Source organism: Eptesicus fuscus, chromosome 19, assembly GCF_027574615.1.
Source record: "Eptesicus fuscus isolate TK198812 chromosome 19, DD_ASM_mEF_20220401, whole genome shotgun sequence".
Classification (NCBI taxonomy): domain Eukaryota; kingdom Metazoa; phylum Chordata; class Mammalia; order Chiroptera; family Vespertilionidae; genus Eptesicus; species Eptesicus fuscus.
The window spans coordinates 16807569-16829557 of record NC_072491.1 but is presented as its reverse complement, the minus strand read 5'-3'; the positions used below and the strand labels follow the sequence as shown (position 1 = coordinate 16829557).

Here is a 21989-nt window from a genome sequence, read left to right as displayed (position 1 = left end):
TTTTTTGAAAGAATGGTACACGGGCACTATGATGAAAGGACACCAGCACAGCAGTCAATATAAATGGCAACTGAGAAAAAAGTTTCTAGGTTTCCTTCCACTTCAAGACAACATACACCCTTTCAAAATACATGATTCAAGAATATATATATATATGGAAAGCAAAATACTTGATACTAAATCAACTAGGTTCCAGTTTAATTAAGCCTTTTCTTTTCTAAGGTATGAAGTGCAGAAGTGGACCCTCACAGTGGCAAACCTCAGAAACTCTGCCCCAAACCCAGAACGGGTAGGCAGGGCGGTCATCCTAAGGTCTTAACAGGAGCGTCATAATTCGTTTAATATTCCCCTCCCGGTGGGTGGGAGGGAAGAGCGAAGGGACCGGCCCTGGAAAGACCTGGCGGGTGAAGGAAGCCCACGCCGGGGGGAGAGAGCAGGAAGCGCGGGGCAGGAAAAGCTGCGACACAGACGGTGGCAAGTGTCCGGCCCGCGCGCGCACCGAGTCCTCCCCGCCCACCCCGGTCCCGGCACACCCACCGCCCCGCACGCCACGACCCCGGCCCGGCCCGGCCCGCTCCCGCTCCCGCCGCCGGGAGCCGGCCCGGGCCACACCCCCGCCCCCAGCCCTCAGCCGGGTGGGCCACGCGGGAGGCAAAGGGAAGGCTTGGGCTCACCAGGTCCCTCCGGGTTGGCCGGCGCCGAGAGCCGGCGGGGCGGGGACCCGCACCCGGGGTCCCCCTGGGCGGGCTCCCTCAGGTAGTCCTCGAAGCACACCTGCCGGGCTTCGCCGCCGCCCCCGAGCCCCCACAGGCGGTGGGCCGTACCCCGCAGAAGGCGTCCGCCCTTGCCCGTGAACGTGGTCAGGTAGTCCATGTCGCCGCGGGGCCGCGGCCGGGACCGGGGCCGGGCCGAGGGCGGCGGAGGGTTTCGCGGAGCCGCCACTCAGTGGGCGCCGCCGGCGCGTCCAACCCGACGCGGGGCAGGGGGGCTCCGCGCTCCTCCCGGGGGCGGGGAGGGGGAGAGAGGGCGTCCCCAGCGTGGCCCGGGGCGAACCATTCGGAAACCACGCTCCGGGGGGGGGGGGGAGAGCAGAAGTTGGACAAAAGTTTTGAAAAGTTTTTTTCTCGCTGCTTCCACACGCCAAAAGCAGGCGAAAGTTAGGTTCTAAATGAGGGACATTCTTCCTCAAACAGACGCGGGGGTTGGAAAGCTAGGACTTTTAAGCAAGTCGGGCGGGTTCTATCCGCCCCCACCCCGCCCGCCGGCCCCGATGGAGCGGCCGGCCCCTCCCTACCCGGCCCCGCCCGGCCCGACCGGACCTGCGGGACTGCGGGGCTGGTGGGTGGAGGCCCAGCCTTGGGGCCCGGGGGGGACGCAGCCGGGACTGAAAACAGCCCTGGGGGGAGGCTTGGCGGGAGGTGCTCACAGGTTGGGGGCCTAGGGCCTCGTCAAAAAGTTTCTCTGTGGGGCGTTTGCGTTGTTGGCGGAGGCGCACCGTCCACAGGAAACTTCTGTAAGTTTTAGGGGCGGGATGGAGAGGAGGAAGATGGGAAAGTTAGTTTTAAGGTACAAATGCAGTCATCGTTCCTGAAAACCAACCCAGCTAGAGAAAAATAGATAAACGGGAAGCATTATGAGACCATCTTCGTAAAAAAAAAAAAAAAATAAAAAAATAAATAAAGCATAACTAGTCACGTTTAAAGTTCGTCGTGGCTTTGAGAAGGGTCGTTCGAGTTTGACATCCCACGAATCGGGTCCTGTAAAGCGAGGCGATGAAGGGTGTGGGTGCTCCACCTTGTCCCCCCTCCAGGCAGAGAAAAGAGCAATGACTTTTGACAGACATTTCCTATTCGGTTTTGTTTCCTGTGAGATCTGGTTATTCTCCTCCTTTCAGGTCTGTTTATACCTCTCTCAGGTTTTCTTGATCTTTTTTGCCAAACCATGAAACGACTTCCCCCTCATCCCTTTTTAGAAACTGTTTGATATTTTCCCCAGCCAACACTGTTTTCAGTTTAAATTCTAAGTTGGACAGACGTCCCCCTTCTAACATCAGCACCACCTTTGTATGTGGTTAAAAGCAGAACACTGTTTGGACGGCACCTCGGAATGCAATTCACAGTGTTTGTAAGAAAGGACCCAGGAACGTGCATACCCATGCGCTCCGATGGGCTGCTTGGAAAAGCACTGCTCCAGACTTCCCCCTGCACCTCCTTGGAACCCATTTGGTAGAATGGTAAGTGGCTCCTGTTTTGTGTGGGGTTTTTTCTTCTTCTTTTTTCCTGAAATTTCCATTCCATACAGAAACATTACCATGCTCAGCCACCACCTCTGCGATCTCAGAGAGGCTCAGCACGCTGACCACCATCGAATTTCAACATCGAATTTCTACGAATTAAATGTAATCCTGATGAACTAAATCGAAATCTTTTTCTAAGATGTTTTATGTCTTTTTTTTTTTTAATGTTTTCATTGATTTCAGAGAGGAAGGGGGAGGGAGAGGAGAGAGAGAAACATCAATGATGAAAGAGAATCATTGATTGCTGCCTCCTGCACGCCCCCTACTGGGGATCGACCCTGGAATCACACCGTGGCCTCCTGGCTCCTTGGTGGAAGCTCAACCACTGAGCGCACTGGCTCGACAATGTTTTACATCTTGAAAGTTGTTTTAGTTTGTGATAACCATATTCAAAAGTGTTTCGAGTATTTTATACCCGATTAAATTGGCACTTTTACATCCAACCTTAGCAGGAACCTGTTCAAACCCAGTTTCACAGGCAGTTAATTCATTTGTTTCATGGAAATCTAGAGGTGCTAGAGAAAAAAAAATGTATAACCTAGATGACTGAGTGCTTTCCTATTTTTTACTTAAACTCAGCTAAGCTGTAATGGCTTAAAAAATCATTTTGCTCATATATTCAGCTTTCTTTTATATTCTTTACATTTGTTTCCTGAACCATCACCATTCTGAAATTGCCAAATTCATCACTCAAGCTTGTTACTTCACCTTCTTCATGACTCGGAAAACCATAGGCCATCGGTTATGCACACTCACTTTTCTTCCCTTTTTCTCTGCAGTCTACAAGTTCATCTCCATAGTTTGCCTCAGACGGAAGGAATTCCTTACTCCTGTAAATGCCTTTCCTTCTCCAAATTAGCACTTATCTTAGTCTGGTGTCTGTGGTCTATAACTTGCCAGCCTTATTATTCCTCTATTTTGTATATATTTTCTCTCTCTCCACTCTGGTTCCTTCCCCCTTATCCTACCTACTTCATTCACATCAACCCCTCCCATCCTTAAAGTTTCCTTATGTACCATGCCCGACTCTACCAAGTAACCCTTTGCCTCGTTTTAAAAATACTTTTATTAACATATGATTTAAAGACCATATAATTCACCTGTTAAAAGTATATAATTCTGCCCTAACCGGTTTGGCTCAGTGGATGGATCATCGGCCTGCGGACTCAAGGGTCCCAGGTTCGATTCCAGTCAAGGGCATGTACCTTGGTTGCAGGCATATCCCCAGTAGGGGGTGTGCAGGAGGCAGCTAATCAATGTTTCTCTCTCATCGATGTTTCTAACTCTCTATCCCTCTCCCTTCCTTTCTGTAAAAAATCAATAAAAATATATTTTTTAAAAAGTATATAATTCTGTGGTTGTTAGTATTTTTACAGTTGTTAAACCATCACCAAAATCTAATTGAACATTTCTATCACCCAGAAAAGAAACCTGTTACTATTTGCAGTCACTTCCCATTCTCACCCCTACGTGTAGGCAACCACTAATCTACTTTCTGTCGCTATGGATCTGCCTTTAATAGACATTTCATATAAATGGGATCACACAATACCTGGTCTGCATTGTCTGGCTTCTTTCACTTAGCCTAATTGACGAAGCTCATTGATGTAGCATGTATTAGTAATTCATTCCTTTCTAATGCCAAATAATGTTCCATTGTATGGTTATATCAAACATTTTATTTATTCATTCATCAGTTAGTGGACATTTGGATTGTTCCCACTTTTTGGCTATTATGAATAACTAGAGGATGAATTCGTGCATGGGTGGGGTCCCTCGGCCTGGCCGGCAATCGGGGCCGATCAGGGCCATCTTGCCCAGTCCAGATCGGCACCGCGGGAGGTTGGCTGGCTGGAGGAGGGAAGGGTGTAGGGATCGTGGAGGTTGGCCAGCCGGCTGGGTGGGGGCAGGAGGGACCATAGGAGGTTGGCTAGCTGGCCAGGGTTGGGGTGGGGTGGGAGGGACCACAGGAGGTTGGCTGTGGGAGCACACTGACCACCGGGGGAAGCTCCTGCATTGAGTGTCTGCTCCCTGGTAGTCAGTGCGCATCATAGCGACTGGTCATTCCAGTCACTTAGGCTTTTATATATAGACTAGAGGCCCGGTGCATGAAATTTGTGCACTCAGGGAGTGGTGGTGGTGGTGGTGTCTCTCAGCCTGGCCTCCACCCTCTCCCAGTCCAGGAGCCCTTGGGGGATATCTGACTGACAGCTTAGGCCCGCTTCCCACAGAGAGTGGACCTAAGCCAGCAGTCGGACATCCTTAGCACTGATGCAGAGGCAGGGGAGGCTCCTGCCACCGCCGTTGGGCTCACCAACCGTGAGCCCAGCTTTTGGCTGAGTGGTGCTCCCACTGTGGGAGCACACTGACCACCAGGGGGCAGCTCCTGCATTGAGCATCTGCCCCCTGGTGGTCAGTGTGCATCATAGCGACCAGTCGTTCCACTGTTCAGTCAATTTGCATATTAGCCTTTTATTATATAGGATGTTGCTGTGAACATCTATGTACAAAATTTTTTGTGGATACGTTTTCATTGCCTTCTAATACATAGAGTGGAATTATTAGTCTTTTTTTTTTTTTTTTTTTTTAAATAACATACAGTAGCCCTAGCTGGTTTAACTCAGTGGATAGAGCATCAGCCAGCAAGACTGAAGGGTCCTGGGTGATTCTGGTCAAGGGCATGTACCTCGGTTGGGGGTGGGGAGAAGATTCTGGAAATATACAGATAAATATACTACAACACTATTAGACTCTCAGACTGAGCTGGTCCTTCTAACACATTGTATGATATACAGGCACATGCATTTATGTTATATATATATGTGTGTGACATGAAATCTCCCTGCTTCTAGTTTCTTCTGTCTTTAATCCATCTCCAACACTGCAGCCAGGAAATTCTTAAAACCACAGATCTAACTGTTGCTTTTCCTCTATTTTGAAAACACTCCTTATTCACAGCAGTCACTTCCTATTGATTCCTGTGGAATGTTTTTTAAAAATGCAAATTTCCCAACTATACCTCAGAGATCCTGATTCCAGGGTTGTAGGGCGGGTTCAGCAACCTGCAGTTTTCTATTTTGAAACATGTTTGAGATCTGTTCCTTTATAGTTCTTCCAAGTGCTTTTGCATATTTATAGTCCATGTGAATCACACATTAACTTCCGAAATAGGGTTAGGAGACTAGTTTCAGCAAACACTGAGCAGAACTGACAAATGTGTTTTACGCTCACATGTAAAGAACGGCCTCTGTATAAAACAGCCAATGTTTTGCACTCTAGATCAGGCGTCCTCAAACTACGGCCCGTGGGCCACATGCGGGTGTTTTTGCTGTTTTGTTTTTTTTACTTCAAAATAAGATATGTGCAGTGTGCGTAGGAATTTGTTCATAGTTTTTTTTAAACTATAGTCCGGCCCTCCAACGGTCTGAGGGACAGTGAACTGGCCCCCTGTTTAAAAAGTTTGAGGACCCCTGCTCTAGATGCCTCTGCCCTTTCCTTAGCAACCAATGATAATACCTGTGCCAGATAGTACAGCTGTGAGACTGGGGAGCCGTCTCCAACAGCCTGGGTCCCTGAGAAGCTATGTGGATCATAGCCCCTCCCCTTAACCATAACCAGAATTGGACATGTAATATGAGCAAGAAATAAAATTAATAAGATAAACACTTACTTACAGCAAGCCTTTGAGGTTTGGGTGTTCAGGTAGCAGCATAGCATAAACTTAGCCTACCTTGACTGGCACAAGATTTTTTCAAATGCTTAATTTGCATTAGCTTTTATCATGTCTGCCAAATTAATATACTAAAAATTACCTGATTTATGTTGTCAAGTTAATGCATTTTGTTTTTCAGGCCTCTCCTGCCATTTCTATATTCTGACAAGATTTCTTAGATTGCAAGATTATTAATTTTTTTTTTATCATTTAAAAAGCATGTGAATAAGGATTTTCTTGACATTGTACAACCAAAAGCAAGCAAGCAAGCAATAACCAATTTATAATAAATAGAATGCTGAGGCACTGATTCTAAAAAGAATCCATCAATTATCTATCACTCCCAGTTTAAAGCTTCAGTTTCATTCATATCCGCCCAATTATTGTTTCAATAAATGTCTTCATAATCAGAAAACATTACAAATTTGAACTTGTAAAACACATGCATACTCATAAAATGCCATTTTTATGTTTTATAAATTGTTTTTCCATAAGACTACATTAGAAAACATTGAAAATAATTGCTTTTAGGAGTTACAAGGAGTAAGTCTCAATTCTCTCTCACAAGATGCCCTTAACATAATAGTAACTCTCTTGAACCTGAGAGGGGCTTTGGTGTTTATCTAGTCCAGCCTCTTGTTTTTGTTGCTTTGCTAGCCAAGGCCCAGAGAAGTTAAGTGAGTCTCTCAAAGGTCACACACTTGAATAAGAACAGAGCCAGAAGAACCCAGGGTTCTCCTACAGGGAGTGCTTCCACATGAAGTACGCCACCTGAGCGCTGAACTGTGAGTCTCTCAATTTACCCAAACATTTGTTGATATGGCATGATGTCCCATTAAGTGTCATCCAGATGTGAATGCAGGTCAAACTATTTATTTTAGAGATTTAGCTTTCCTATCTGTAAAATCAGAGCAAATAATGCCCACCTTGGTGCTCTATGGGTAACGTTAGGCCTACTGTTCTTTGGCCTTAAATGAACAAATTTAGATTTACTGCCTTCAGATTTCAACCTATACTTCTAGATCAGGATTCAGCAAAGTGTGGTCCAAATCCAGCCTGGCACGTGTTTTTGTATTTGGTTTCATTGGAACACAGCCACACCAGTCCATTTATATATTGTTTATGGCGGCTTCTGGGCTACAACAGCAGAAAGGACTAGTGACAGAGATCTGATGACCCCAAAGCCTAAAATACTTACTACCTTGTTGTTTTCAGAAAAATTCTGCTGATCTATGTTCTAGATTTTTGAGATCATGTGAAACCACTCTTGATTCTTCATGTGCACTATCATTCAATATCTCCTTCACTGAGTCAGCCTCCAGTCTGTCTGTCTTCAAGTGTTGAATGAGATATGGGCAACGAGAGTCACAGGACATAGCACTCGAGACTGCCTCATGGTTGACAGTGAGTACTACTGGCTGCACAGTTATCTATGAATCCACCCAATGATACCACCACCCAGTTCTCATTTCTCAACAATGTCATGTATTTGTTACAAGCCTTCCTAATATACAGATGAGGTATAGATTCCAAGTGATTTCAAGTCTTTGTTGTTTCTAGCTCCTTCAATCCATTTCAACTCCATTTTTAACATTTGAATTATTCATCTAACTGCGGTTTTTTGGCAGACCTTGTAGAGATTAGCTAGCTGTTACCAAATCTGATTCTTCTTCTTCCTGGGCACACTACATTTCTCAATTTTTTTTTTTTTTTTCAATTGGGTGCCCAAGTGACTGGTTTTTAGCCAGTGGAAGGCTTGCAAAGGTGATATATGCTACTTTCCGACCTGGCCCACAAGAGCACCCCACTGTTAGCCTTTCATGTTCTTTTTCTTTCCACAGCCAGGAAAAGATGAGCATGGAGACCTGAGAAGCCATTTATTAAAGATGGCAGAGCCACAAGATAGAAGGAAGCTGGGCCCCTGAGTCCACTCTTGGAGGAGAGAGACTCACCACCCAGGAACACCAGTTTCAGATTTGAAAACAAGAAATAAACTTATACTGTATTTAAGCTATTCTATATATTTTGATGTTTTTTTGTTATAAAAAGGAGTGTAATTTTCACAATTATACTATCAGTCCTATAATATTACTACCGAAGTTTCTGTGATCACACATGAAAATTTACTGATAACTCAGCAAGAGGTTAGTAATTCATGTAAAAAGGATATGTGTGATCTATCCTCACCCATTTTAGCCTACACATTTCCATTTCACAGTTTTTTGTTTTGTATTTTCTAGTAGCTCGTTCTTCTTGAGAAAAATAAAGCAAAATAGGCATTACACTTGTTCTGCCTTTTAACAATCTGTTAAACAATGCATATCTTCCTCAAAAAGAGAACCTCACACTTCCTTCTTATTTGCCTTTATTCTAGGACTTCCCTTTTCACAGAATGATCCTACTGTAGTTGCTAGTTCTGTTCGTGTTTGGCCTTTCTGGCACTCTTTACAGTTTTATGCTGCCCCTTTACTTGTCCTTGTAATAGGCTCTTGCTATTTCAATCTCTTCTAAGAGCTAAGTTCAGAGAACATCTTGTCAAGTCACACTAGTTTCTCCCCATTTTGCTTTCTTCTAAAACCATGACTTCAGCCTGGCCTGTATGGTTCAGTGGTTGAGCAGCAACCCAGGAACCAAGAGGTCACCGGTTGGATTCCAGGTCAGGGCACATGCCTGTGTTGCAAGCAGCTGATTGATGATGTTTCTCTCTCGTTGATGTTTCTATCTCCCTTCCTCTCTCTAAAAATCAATGAAAACATTAAAAAAACTTATGACTGACTTCATTTGATTTTTTTTGGGGGGGGGGGGGCGGGGAATGCTGCTATCTCTCATGTGGACCTTAATTCTAGTCTGAAATTAAATTAAAATGTCTTGTTTATCATTAGAACATGGCCTGGCACATAGTAGGTATTCAGATACTATATTTGTTGAATGAATGAATGAATGAATGAATGAAATCATGTCCAACTTTTCTCAAAAGTTGATTACAACCTACTTTTCCATAACCCAATAATCAGATGTAATTTAAGTTTACTCCCTCTCTTCATTATTAAGGGATACTAATTATCTGATACTTTTGTCTCAAACAGCTTTGGCTACACACTTTAGGAGCTTTTGAAAATCCCAAGGCTCAGGCCACACTCCAGATCAGTGAAATCTAAATCTCTCAGAGGTAGGATCCACACAGCGGGGAGGACACCACCCCTACCCCCCAGCTGATTTCAATGTGCAGCCCCAACTGAGAATCAATGCAGGGGTCCTGTTATTTCCTTAATACAATCTTGCTTGTTAGTGAAAATAAAGTCCAGAGGCCAATAAATATTATACCATCTTGTAAGAGATTGCTAGACAGTAATAACGGATGTACATCAATTGTTTACTAGGCCTGGCATTATACTAAGAGTATTTCATACATGATTTCCTGTAGATCTCACTTCACACTGTGAGGAAGGTTAATGAGCTCTCCTCTGCAAACAAGGTTACTGGAGTCAGAGGGGTTCAGGAATGCAACATTGTCAGTCAGGTTAGCCAAGAGTGTCTTGGGTGTTTGCTCATAACTTACTGATACCAGTGGCACAGCGGGTTTCTAGCCATGGACAATTTTGCCTCCTGGTAGGGTTACTAGCTAAACTAGAGACCTCCCAGTTAAGTTTGAATTTCAGACAAACAACAAATAAATGTTTAGTACAAGTCTGTACCGAATGTTGTATGAGACATACTTATACCAAAAAGTTACTTGTTGCTATCAGAAAATCAAATTTACCTGGGTGTCTTCTATTCTTACTTGCTAAGCCTGGCAAACCTATCCCCAGGGAATATTTACAGATATTATCAAACTAAGGGTGTACTTCTGGCATCTAGTAGATTGAGGCCAAGGTTTCTGCTTAAGATCCTACAATGCTCAGGACAGCTCCGCAACAAAGAATTGTCCAACTTCAAATGTCGACATTGCCCAGGTTGAGAAACCCAGGTCTAGTATGTGGGGAAACATTAAGTACCCCTATAACCACATCATGCCTTTGGCTGCTTGTATGGTCTGTCTTCAGAAAGCCTTATTTTTATGCCACTTACTGACATATCTTTCTGTGCTTTCTCTTTCAGCCCCACATGTTCACTTACAGCTTCAAAATCTATGGGGTGCCCCACCCCCCAAAAAATCTATGGGGCCCCAATCAAGACACCCTCCTCTCTGAAGTCGTCTTTGCACCAATTTGATTTAGCCGCAATTAATTCAGAGAAATCTTGGACTGAAAGAAAGGTGTGATGAAAGCCCATATGGCAAATATAAGATAGCTACATGCTAAATAGTTTATTGCTAATAGAATGATGCTTTTTTAGCCAGAAAATCTGTATGTTGTGAATACCATTGGCATTATGGAAGTATCTGATAACTTCTGAAGCTGTATCACTTTCTAGGTGCTTTCTCAAAACTTTAGTAAAAGATGTATTTAAATGACTTTTAACCTCAGTTATTTTATAGAACATGCATATTAGCTTGTCATGAAAAAATATATGTACATTTACTTTATAACATGCATATTTTCTAATTTGATTTTGGAACCCTTAAAAAGCATTCTGGCTTATTCTTTCAAGTGTTGTGATCAAACATAGGGGGTATTTGGTACAAAAAGTTATAACTATTTCTTCAAGATTGGAGCTTAAACATTGAATGATGTTCCACATTTAACTTTCAAAAGATTTAATTTGTCTTCCTCAAATGTAACTTTAGTACACTCACTTTTAAGTGTTTCTAAAAGTTGTCTGCAAGGTAACATGTCCATTTTATGTCCTCAAAAGTTAGAGCTTGTGTTACTGTCCAAGGTAAAGATCATTTGCTATTGGGGCATTTGAATATATGTACTTCCATTATTTTGAAATAGATGATTACTGTGCTTTAAAATCATCACATTCACTACTTATCTCTCCCAAAGAGATCATGAATTTTGCATAATATAAAAAGGGCTCTATCCAGAGGTCCACTTGTCCTTAAAAGTTGCAATTTGGTTTATCTGCTTTAATAAGGGGGTAATTATAATTATCATAAAAGTCTAGTACACAGTTAATTAAAAAAACAACTTAGGTGTCCACAAAATTAAAAATCACACATGTCTAACAATACAGTGTCCGATAAGCAGGGGCTTAACCTAAATTAAAGAAGTGCAAGGAACAGCACCTGAGTGTCAGCAACTCTGATTCAGAGTCAGATGAAATTCCCTCCACTATCCTATTACTCATTTATTTCTCCTAATACATATTTGTCTAATGGAAAATCTTAAAATGCTCTGGATTATTCCATAAAATCCAAACCCACAGACCCAAATATAGTACCATATAAGACACAACTACTTGTGGTTACAATGGGAAGGCTTCTGGAAGTAAATTCCTGCTCATCCACTGACTCACTCTGTAAACATGAGGCACCTACTAAACCAGTCAGGCGTCGGTTGTTCATCGGTGCACAGTATAATGTCTGCATCTGCTGGCTTAGTTTATTGGTCTTTGAGAACCACTCTCGGTTTTCTATAGGAAGGAGCCAGAAATATAAAACACATTCTCACAAATACTGCCACTTAATAACCTATCAAAGTGCTTGATTTTTTTCTTTTTAATAGCCTAGGGAATCACTTTTGCTCCTCTTTCCAGAAAAAGAAAAAAAGATATGCTTTGTAATGGGTAAGTACATTAAGGGTTTATGTGGTGTTGAAAGGAATTCCTTTGTATATGACAAATACACACCAGCTTAAAGGGTTTCCTATTGATCACATAACATCAAAAGGCCTTAGTCTGCAATTACCAGCATAGACTCTCAGCAGAGTAAGATGAGTACAGGACTCTCTGTTAAATACTGATCTGGATGAGTAGGTAGCTCAGCATTCCATCAGTCAACCATTACAGGGAACTCCCAGTGAAGAACGCCGTGAGACGAAAACGGGGATAGACCAGAGGCACAATTAACCGCTCTTTCTTTTTTTAAAACATAATGAAGGCATTAAATCTAAGATCAATTCACAAAATAAAACATCTACCATAGGATGCTTTTTGAGAAAGGGAGTTGACAGATGTTTTTAAGTCTTAATGGCTTTTTTCCCCCCTAGACCTACCCCCCCCCTTTTTTTTTTATTAGAGTGGATACCCTTTCTCACTAAACATTTTAAAATTAAATTGATTGGGGTGACATTGGTCAACATGAACAATATACAGATCTTGTAACATAGAAACCCACACCTGATGTGGGGGTTTCTATGTTACAAGATCTGTATATTGCACCATGTGCCCACCACCCAAAGTCGAATCTTCTCCTCGTACCATATATTAGGACCCCTTTTATCCCCTATCCCTGTCTTCTGGCTTTTACCAGGACTATATCTAAAATTGCCCCCTATTTTATCCTATTTTTAAAATCCTTTGCAGAAAGATTCTCTAATATCCTGTTAAATGATTAAGCCTTTAAAATTTTTTTTACTATAAAAAACTTATTTATTTAGTTATTTAAAAAATTTCTATTTAAAAAACTTCTAGCTCATTTTCTTTGGTATTTAAAAAAGTTATAAAAATTCAAACATACTTAAAAGTAGATGGAAGAATAGCATGGCCATCATACAGATTCAACAATTTTCAAAAATTTGCCACATTTGTTATTTTCTTTGCCAAAGCATTTTAAAGCAAATCAAAGACATTATTTTACCCCACTATGCTTTAGTATATGCGTCTAATTTTTAAAGATTTGGACATTCATCATTAACCGTTGGGTGCCATTACCACACCTAATGAAATCAGTGCACATTCCTTTGTAGAATTCAAAACCTAGTCCATGCCCAATCTCCCCAATAGGTAAAAAGGACAAGGATCAAACAAGGACTACATATTACAATTGGTTAAGTCTCTGGGCATCTAGACCAGTGTTTCTCCAACTCTAACGTGCAAATGAATCATTTAGGGATTTTAATATTCAATAGGGTCTGGGGCAAGACCTGAGATATTACCTGTCTAACAATCTCCCAGGTACTGCCAATATTGCTGGACGCAAAGGGGAACACACTTGGAGCAGTAAGATCTTAGCAAAGGCCCCACTGGTTTTTGTTTATTTGTTTGTTTTTGCACACCGTTGGCTTAATGCAGAAACAATCAGTGATCCTGGGCTATGTCCCATGGACTGGATTTCCATGTTTGTTTCCATATGATATTATTTTACTTGTTCTTCCATTACTCTTACCTTCTCTAAATAATGTTAACTCAAAATATTTGAATAGATTTATCCTTACCTATTGGTAGGAATATCTTAAGAAGTGTTCTATAACTCAAATAACTATTCAATCGGCATGACTATCATTTGTATTATGGTGCCTGTCATGTTAAAGAGCTGGCTCTAGCATCAGAGTTCTTCGATTTACCTTCTCCAGCAATTACTACTTATAAGACCTTGGACAAGTTAATTTTTCCCAAGCCTCAGTTTTGTCATCTGTAAGAACATAATAATAATATGTATCTAATAGAGTAACTGAAGAATGGCATATGGCAAGTGTCCAATAAATACAAGCTATTATTGTTATTGATTTTGTAATCTTTTTCCTCTAAATTAAATATTTTAGTTTCTGGGACTTTTTTTCTAAGTCCTTAAACTAACTTTTCAGTTCTTTGTTCATTTTGAGGGAGCATGTCATTCATTCATGTAAATCCTATATAAATTATCTAGCCTTTTCATGTGTTATCATTAATAAAGACATGTTTTGATATGAAGACAGGGGTTTCATCAGATAGTAAAGCTTCGGGAGATTACTGAAGTTGAGCTGATGCAGCACTTAATATTTTTTTATCTTTTAAAAATAGGCTTCTGAAGTTTGGAGAAAATCCCCAAATTAAACTTGATACTTTTTGAAAAATCTAAGTGTCTAGGGAAGGGAGTCTCAGGCAATCCAAAACAGCACAGCGCATTCTGAATTTATTTTATGATTGACTATATGAGCATAGCACATGATTTATATGAACAAGAAGTCTGCAATTGTAAGTTGAAGCCATGACTTGTAAATTACTCCTTTCCTTATAATAAGTTCTGTCAGCACAGAGTAACTTAGAATCATTTTTCATAACAAGCAAGTGCTAGCCCAGATGATCAGAGCCAAAAATACATTAGGCACCCAGCCCAACATTGTTCTACACTTTGCTCTTTTTTTTCCCTTGTAAGCTTGAATTTCTCAGATGTCTTTCCTATCTATAATAATAAAAGCGTAATATGCTAATTAGACCAGACAGCCGAATGACCTTCCAGACATCCTTCTGGATGAAGCTGTGGCAGCAGGGGCCGAGGCAGAGGCGGTTAGGGGTGATCAGGCAGGCAGGCGAGTAGTTAGGGGCGATCAGGCAAGCAGGCGAGCGGTTAGGGGTGGTCAGGCAGGCAGGTGAGTGGTTAGGGGCAATGAGGCAGGCAGGCGAGTGGTTAGGGGTGATCAGGCAGGCAGGCAGAATGGTTAGGGGTGATCAGGCAGGCAGGCAGGCAAGCGGTTAGGAGCCAATGGTCTCAAACTGCAAGAGATGTCTGTCAGTTTAGGCCCAATCATGTCTGACTGCTGGTTTAGGCCTGATCCCTGGATCAGGCCTAAACCAGCAGTTGGACATCCCCTGAGGGGTCCCAGATTGTGAGAAGGTGCAGTCCGGGCTGAGGGACCCCCCCGCCTCCCGTGCACAAATTTCATGCACCAGGCCTCTAGTGAGAATATAAGGCTCAATGCACAAAATTCATGCAAGGGGCTCAGTCCTCGCAGCCTCGGCTGCCCTGGCCCTCGCACCCCCAGCTGCCTTGCGGCCCTGCCCACTGGTTGTTCCGGAAGGTCGTCCGGAGGGTCATTCTGGAAGGTGGTTCTGCCATCCGGTCTAATTAGCATATTAGCTCTTTATTATATAGGATTTGTTTCAGAGACTTAGTCTGTTAGTTTAAAGAGAAGGAGATTAAGATAAGAAGGTAGAATTGGCAGAGTACTAGGACCAAAACAAAATACAGACAGTCCTCAGGATACGTCAGACTCGACGTACATTGTTTCGTGGTTACGTCGCCATCTCCCATTTATTTATATAAAAAAAAGTTCCGTCATTTCGATGTATGTACATATATGCTTTATGTTTTTTATTATTTATTTACCACAAGTAAAGGTCAGGAATTGTTATCTTTCTTTTAATTTTTTTTTTTTTTTACTGTTTCACTTCATTACTGCTGTGTATGTGCTCCATATGAGTGACATAGGTGCTTATGTAGGTGGGTTCCAACTAACGGCGAAAATTGGGTTACGTCGCGCCGTAGGAATGGATCTCCAACGTAACCCGAGGACCTATTGTAATTGAAGGGAATAGTTTGAAAGGCAATTACTTTTGAAGAGTTACTTGCAAGACAGCCATATGGTAACAGAAGAGTAGTGATATTACCATAATTTTACTATTATGCAGTGTTTTGGAATCATAGGGTATTTACATGTCAAGCAAGTAAAGAATAACTGGCAACCATATGGTAGACTACAAAATTATAGCTAACAACAAAAGGCAGCAAACATTTAAATGAACAAAAAAGAGTGGTGTACCTTCCCACTTTTAAACCTAATATCACCTAAACCTAAATCAAGATCCATACAAAATAAGCATTAGTTAACAAGGTGTTTTATTTCCAGACACTTGACTACATTTAGCCTGAAATTATTGATTAAAAGCCGAACATAAAAAGGAATTAGATGGAATAAGTGTGTCCTACCTAATAATAGACAAATATGCAAATTGACCATACCTCCAACACACCCACAAGCCACGTCCACAAGCCACGCCCACCATCCAATCAGAGTGAGTATGCAAACTAACCCAAACCAAGATGGCTACAGCCACAGAGAGCAAGGTTTCCTAGGTAACAGAGGAAGCCAAGCTTTCTGCCTGCCCTTGCCAGGCCTAAGACTCCACTCAAGCTACAAAGTTTCAATTATAGAAAGTAAACAAATTCAAACAAATGGCAGCAGGATGGAGCTTGAGAGAGCAGGCCAGGGTTGCCACCGGCAACAGGTGAAGCAAAGGTTTCCGCACACCCTGGCTGGGCCCACCTGCTTAAGGCAACAAACTTTCAATTATAGAAGGTGAATTAACTGCCACAGAAATGGCTGCTGGCCCGAGGAGGGAACAGCAGGCTTGGCTCCGCTCCAGGCTACAAAGTTTCAATTGTAGAAGGAAAATAAATTCCAGATACCAGGGCCTCCACTTGGGTTGCCAGGGGGCGTGGCCAGCCTGCAAACCACCTCAGGCCCCTTGCTCAGGCTGCCCCCATGCCCCAAGGGAACCCCACCCTGATCAGGGAAACCCTTCAGGGCAAACCAGCTGGCCCCCACCCGTGCACCAGGCCTCTATCCTATCTAATAAAAGAGTAATATGCAGATTGATCATCACTGCAACACACAATATAGCTGCCCCCATGTGATCAAAGATCCTGCCCCCATGTGGCCACAAGATGGCCACCACAAGATGGCCAGCAGGAGAGGGCAGTTGGGAGGCAACTGGCCTGCAAGGGAGGGCAGTTGAGAAGAACCAGGCCTGCAAGGGAGGGCAATTGGAGGTGATCAACCCTGCAGGAGAGGGCAGTTAGGGGTGACCAGGCTGGCAGAGGAGGGAAGTTGGGGGCAAACAGGCTGGCAGAGGAGTGGTTAGGGGGTGATCAGGCTGGCAGGCAGAAGCGGTTAGGGGCAACCAGGAAGGCAGGCAGGCAAGCAGTTGGGAGCTAGCAGTCCTGGATTGTGAGAGGGATGTCCCACTGCCCGTTTAAACGGGCAGTCGGACATCCCTCTAGGGGTCCCATATTGGAGAGGGTACAGGCTGGGCTGAGGGACAACCCCCCTCCGTGCATGAATTTCGTGCACCGGGCCTGTAGTCCAGAAATAAAGTAGCATTTTACAAACATATTTAGATTTTAAGCCTAAGCAGTTTCCCAAAATTCACCCATCCTATCTAATAATAGAGTAACATGTAAATTACCATCACTCCACTATGCCCACAATTGGGTGGCGGGAGGCTGGGGGGCGGGACTTGGGGTGGCCTATCCGGCCATTGAGAGGCACGGATCTGCTGCCACTGAGGGGAGCTACCCTGCTGTTGAGAGGCGCAGGGGGCAGGACTCCCGCCCCCTGCGCCTCTCAACGGCCAGATCCGTGGCACTGCTGAGGGGGCCTGCTGCGGACACCCAGCTGCGCCTCTCAACGGCAGGGTAACCAGGTGTCCACGGCAGCCCCCCTCAGCGGGCCGTTGAGAGGCGCAGGGGGCGGGAGTCCCGCCCCCTGCGCCTCTCAACAGCAGGGTAGCCCCCCTCAGCGGCCTGTGGACCATCAAAAGTGGGGGAGCTGGGTGCCTGTCCGCTGGTGCACCAGCGGACAGGCACCCAGCTCCACCGCGAAAAGCGAAAGCGTGTAGGGGACCCTACACATGCATGATTCAATCATGCACTGGGCCTCTAGTATAAAGATAAAAGGCACAGAAAATGTGTTATATAATCAATCACTCCAAAAAGGGATGACATTGCAAAGCTAGGTGTGTACTTATGTGATACTACTTAAAGGTAGTATCTGTTTTCACATTAAGTATAAAGAACACTATTTTTCTCCCCAAAACTTTTATTAAAATCTGAAAAGTATGTCTAATTGGATCATTTTATATCGTTTTTCAATCTTAATATTTGCAAGATCCAAATCTCCTAGGAAACCTTCTGCCTTGCATCCTATATTTAGTTTAGGGAACATATCGATAATATATTCGCAATGAGTATAGAAATCTTCTGTCTTTTTGTTTAGGCCAAGAACTATAATATTTCCAGTGCCGCTTGTTCTATATAGTATATAGCATAATTTTTGCACTGTATCCAGATGAGGAGTGCATAAGTATACAAGGTTATAATAAAGCAGACACAGCAATTTCCTCAGAACAGAGGACTAAAGCTTTACTGAAGGGATTTTGCTTAAAGGATGTTGATTAAATCACTGTATCTGTTCCTCAGGAAATTTGTGTTGAAAATCCTTGAACATTTGGAAGTTCTTCAAATCAAATATTTCTTAGTAGATTGGTTATGATCTTTTATGGCAATACCTAGCTCATTCCTGGCACACAGTATTTGTGACACACAACAATAAATATTTGTTGAACGAATTAAATGAATACAGAACACAATGAAGGCATATTACATGTCTAATAAGTGCTCTCAGTGTAGACTTGCATCAATAAAGTTGCCTACCTTTTACAATTCAATTTATAACTACTTAAAAATCAAAGCCACAAAGTATTCTGATAGAGTTTGTGTGCCAAAAAAGACTAATAGACAAATGCAAAGGGAAATACATAAACAATTCAAGGCGTGAATATTTCTGGAGACACTTAATTTGCCTTCTTAATTTCATGTTCCATCCATATGCATATAAAACACAGTTGGTTCACATCCTCACATAACGCTACAAGAGTCACTATAAAATAGTTGTGAGAGTTTAGAAAATGTCAGATTTCAATTGTGTACTTGTGAAATCAGTCTAAAAAACTTCAAACACCTCCATAGTCTCCCTCATCTCTTACCACTCACCCACTCATCCTCTCTGTCTTTCATTATTGAATGAATATTTGAGATGTTTAATCAGTATTTTCTCCTCCTCCCATGGTTTCCATGCCTGATAGTCATTTCCCTTGGTCCAGAAGCATCTCTCTTGCTCTGTGGACACTGTGTTGTATTCTTTAGGCTTCACATATGAGGTCCACCCTCACTTCTTACAGCAAAGGAAAATCCTCCAAAGGGAACTGATATAATCTTTTCTTGAGCATCATGTACAGATTATTTCCAGCAATTTCCATTGAACTGTCCTGTCCACTGAATATTGGTACAGCTGTGATCCGTGTATAAACAAGAGGCCTGTTGATCTTTCCAGCTGTATCCACTGTGCCCCGCACTCATACGGTAGCTGCTGAAAGAAACAAAACAGTCTACTAGGCTAAAAATAAAAGAAACCTCTGGGTAGTGATCTCAAATCTTTGAATGAAATAAGTACCTTACTAATTTTATATCTATCTGGCTCTTAGGAGACAGGCTGTTTCAAATTAATTAGTCGCGTTGCTAAAGAGTCCTGTTGTTCCTGATATCTTTAATTGCTATTTGGCTTTTTCTGATTCTGGATCTACAAGAGAAGGCAATTGTGTGGATGACTTCAAGATATGAACTAGCTGATCTCTGATTTTTAACTTTAATTTTGATTACATAGAAATAGTCTTGAAAGAGAGCATTTTAGCACATTCTTCTATTGGAAAATGCATTTCTACATAGAACACTGCCTACCTGACAAAGGATAAAATTGTTTTTTAACTAGAAAAGTCTGAAATTCTTGTAATCTTGAATACAAAAACCATCAGTGTGACACCATTTGTTTGACTTTAACCTTTTGCACTCGGATGTCGAGTGTGACTCGACACGGTTAGCATAGAGATTAAAATTACTCTTTGAATGTATCAGTAATTTGAAATATAAAAAAAATCCAAATAAATAAGTTTGTATGAAAAGAAACTCCAGTTTTTTATTCTACTGCCACGCTTTGTAAAATCTGGGGTATTTAAAAAATTAAATCCCGAGTAGAATAAAGAAATCGAGAAAAAAGCAAGCGAGTGCAAAGGGTTAAAAATTCAACCTCCCCCCACCACCTCTTGGTTTGAAAACAAACAAACAAAATATTTTCCTACTCCACACTAGTGATTTCCAGATAGAAATGTTGTCACTATCTTGTCCTTACAACTGACATATCTGGCCCAACCTTCAAGATGCTCTGAGACCACAGGTGGGTGGCACTATGACTGTTCAAATGGCAAGAGTTCATACATTCATAGACTACATGAATACCTTGTAATTGGTGTATTTTAAGGCTAAGTTTTTATTACCCATTGGGATATTTTTGAATTTTTTTTTTAATTTCAGAGAGGAAAGGAGAGGGAGAGATAGAAACATCAATGATGAGAGAGAATCATTGATTGGCTGCCTCCTGCACACCCCCTAACTGGGATCGAGTCTGCAACCCAGGAATGTGCCCTGACCAGGAATCAAACTGTGGACCTCCTGGTTCATAGGTCAACACTCAACCACTGAGCCACACCAGCGGGGCACACTGGGATATTTTTTAAATGACCAACATGAACTTGTAGATGATTTATGCTTATTTTACTCTCACTGATGACCAGAGAAGTGAAAGGTATACATTAGAGTCTCCTTTGATATATACAACCACTTTCTTCCTATTGCCTCCTTAATAAAGTCATCTTATATACTAACTAGAGGCCCGGTGCACAAAATTCATGCACGGAGGGGCAGGGGGGTGTCCCTCAGCCCAGCCTGCACCCTCTCCAATCTGGGACCCCTCCAGGGATGTCCGACTGCCCTCTCACAATCCAGGACTGCTGGCTCCCAACTGCTCGCCTGCCTGCCTTCCTGATTGCCCCTAACCACTTCTGCCTGCCAGCCTGATCACCCCCTAACCACTCCGCTGCCAGCCTGATTGATGCCTAACTGCTCCCCTGCCAGCCTGTTTGCCCCCAACTTTCCTCCTCTGCCGGCCTGGTCACCCCTAACTGCCCTCCCCTGCAGGGTTGATTGCCTCCAACTGCCCTCCCTTGCAGGCCTGGTCCCTCCCAACTGCCCTCCCCTGCTGGCCATCTTGTGCCGGCCATCTTGTGTCCACATGGGGGCAGGATCTTGGACCACATGGGGGCAGCCATATTGTGTGTTGGAGTGATGGTCAATTTGCATATTACTCTTTTATTAGATAGGATAGAGGTCTGGTGCACAGGTGGGGGCCAGCTGGTTTGCCCTGAAGGGTGTCCTGGATCAGGGTGGGGGTTCCCTTGGGGTGTGGGGCGGCCTGGGTAAGGGGCCTGTGGTGGTTTGCAGGGCAGCCACGCCCCCTGGTGACCCAAGCAGAGGCCCTGGTATCTGGGATTTATGTATCTTCTACAATTGAAACTTTGTAGCCTGGAGCGGAGCCAAGCCTCCTGCTCGCTCGGTTGCAGCAGCCATTTCTCTTAGGATTGATGTATCTTCTATAATTGAAACTTTGTAGCCTGGAGCGGAGGCCTAGGCCAGGCAGGGATGCAGAAGCTTTGCTTCCTCCACTGCCGGGGGCAACCCTTGCCTCCTGTTCTTTCCAGCTCCGTAGCTGCCACCATTTCTGTTTGGATTTGTTTACCTTCTATAATTGAAACTTTGTAGCCTTGAGTGGAGGCTTAGGTCGGTAAGGGCAGGCGGAAAGCTTAGCTTCCTCTGTTGCCGGGGAAACCCAAGCCTCCCTCCTGCCCTCTGTGGCTGTAGCCATCTTGGTTGGGTTTATTTGCATATTTGCTCCTGATTGGCTGGTGGGTGTGGCTTGTGGGTGTAGCAGAGTTAGGGTCAATTTGCATATTACTCTTTTATTAGGTAGGATGTGGGGAAGCACGGGACTTGGTTGGAAAGCTTGTAAGGAGGACATTATAAAAAAATGAGTGGGCTGAAGGCGACCCACCCTGTTTATCAGAATTCTGACTTAGGGGAGTGCTGAAGGTGGCACCCCTAATTATTCCTTGACCTTTCCAAACAAGTCTGTGCATGTGCAGACCCTCGGGTTTTTACTGGAATCCTTATGCTTAATCTTTAGGTGTCCTTGCTTAAAGGACACTGCATACACTGTGTCCTCCCAAGATTACTTACCCTACTGATTGTATCTAAAAGATAAACTTTATCTCAAACTGCTGTTGCAATAAAAACCTGAAAATGCAGGCGATCGAGGCTGTCTGGTTCCTTTAGCCAGGCAGTCCTTTAGCCCTCTCTTTCACAGCAAACATTGAATGGGTAGCTCAGTTGTTTAGAGCACTGTCATGTTATGCCAAGGTTGTAGGTTCGATTCCCTGGTCAGGGCACAGATAAGAACCAATCAATGAATGCATAAATAAGTGGAACAAATCTATGTTTCTCTCCCTCTCTTT

The 21989-nt window shown here is 43.2% G+C and overlaps 1 protein-coding gene across 3 annotated transcripts in view; it reads right to left on the bottom strand.

Moving 5' to 3' along the window:
• Positions 1-21989, bottom strand: part of OXR1 (oxidation resistance 1) — a 267355-nt gene that overhangs the window by 67869 nt on the left and 177497 nt on the right. The window contains exon 1 of one of the 3 annotated variants that reach the window (XM_054708782.1): positions 675-1007. The exons of 1 other annotated variant lie outside the window; for it this stretch is intronic. In XM_054708782.1, the coding sequence (XP_054564757.1) occupies positions 675-873 (199 nt within the window). In that variant the 5' untranslated portion in view covers positions 874-1007. Of the gene's footprint in view, positions 1-674; positions 1008-21989 lie in introns of those variants that run through there. One more of the 3 variants, XM_054708784.1, reaches the window with a different exon arrangement.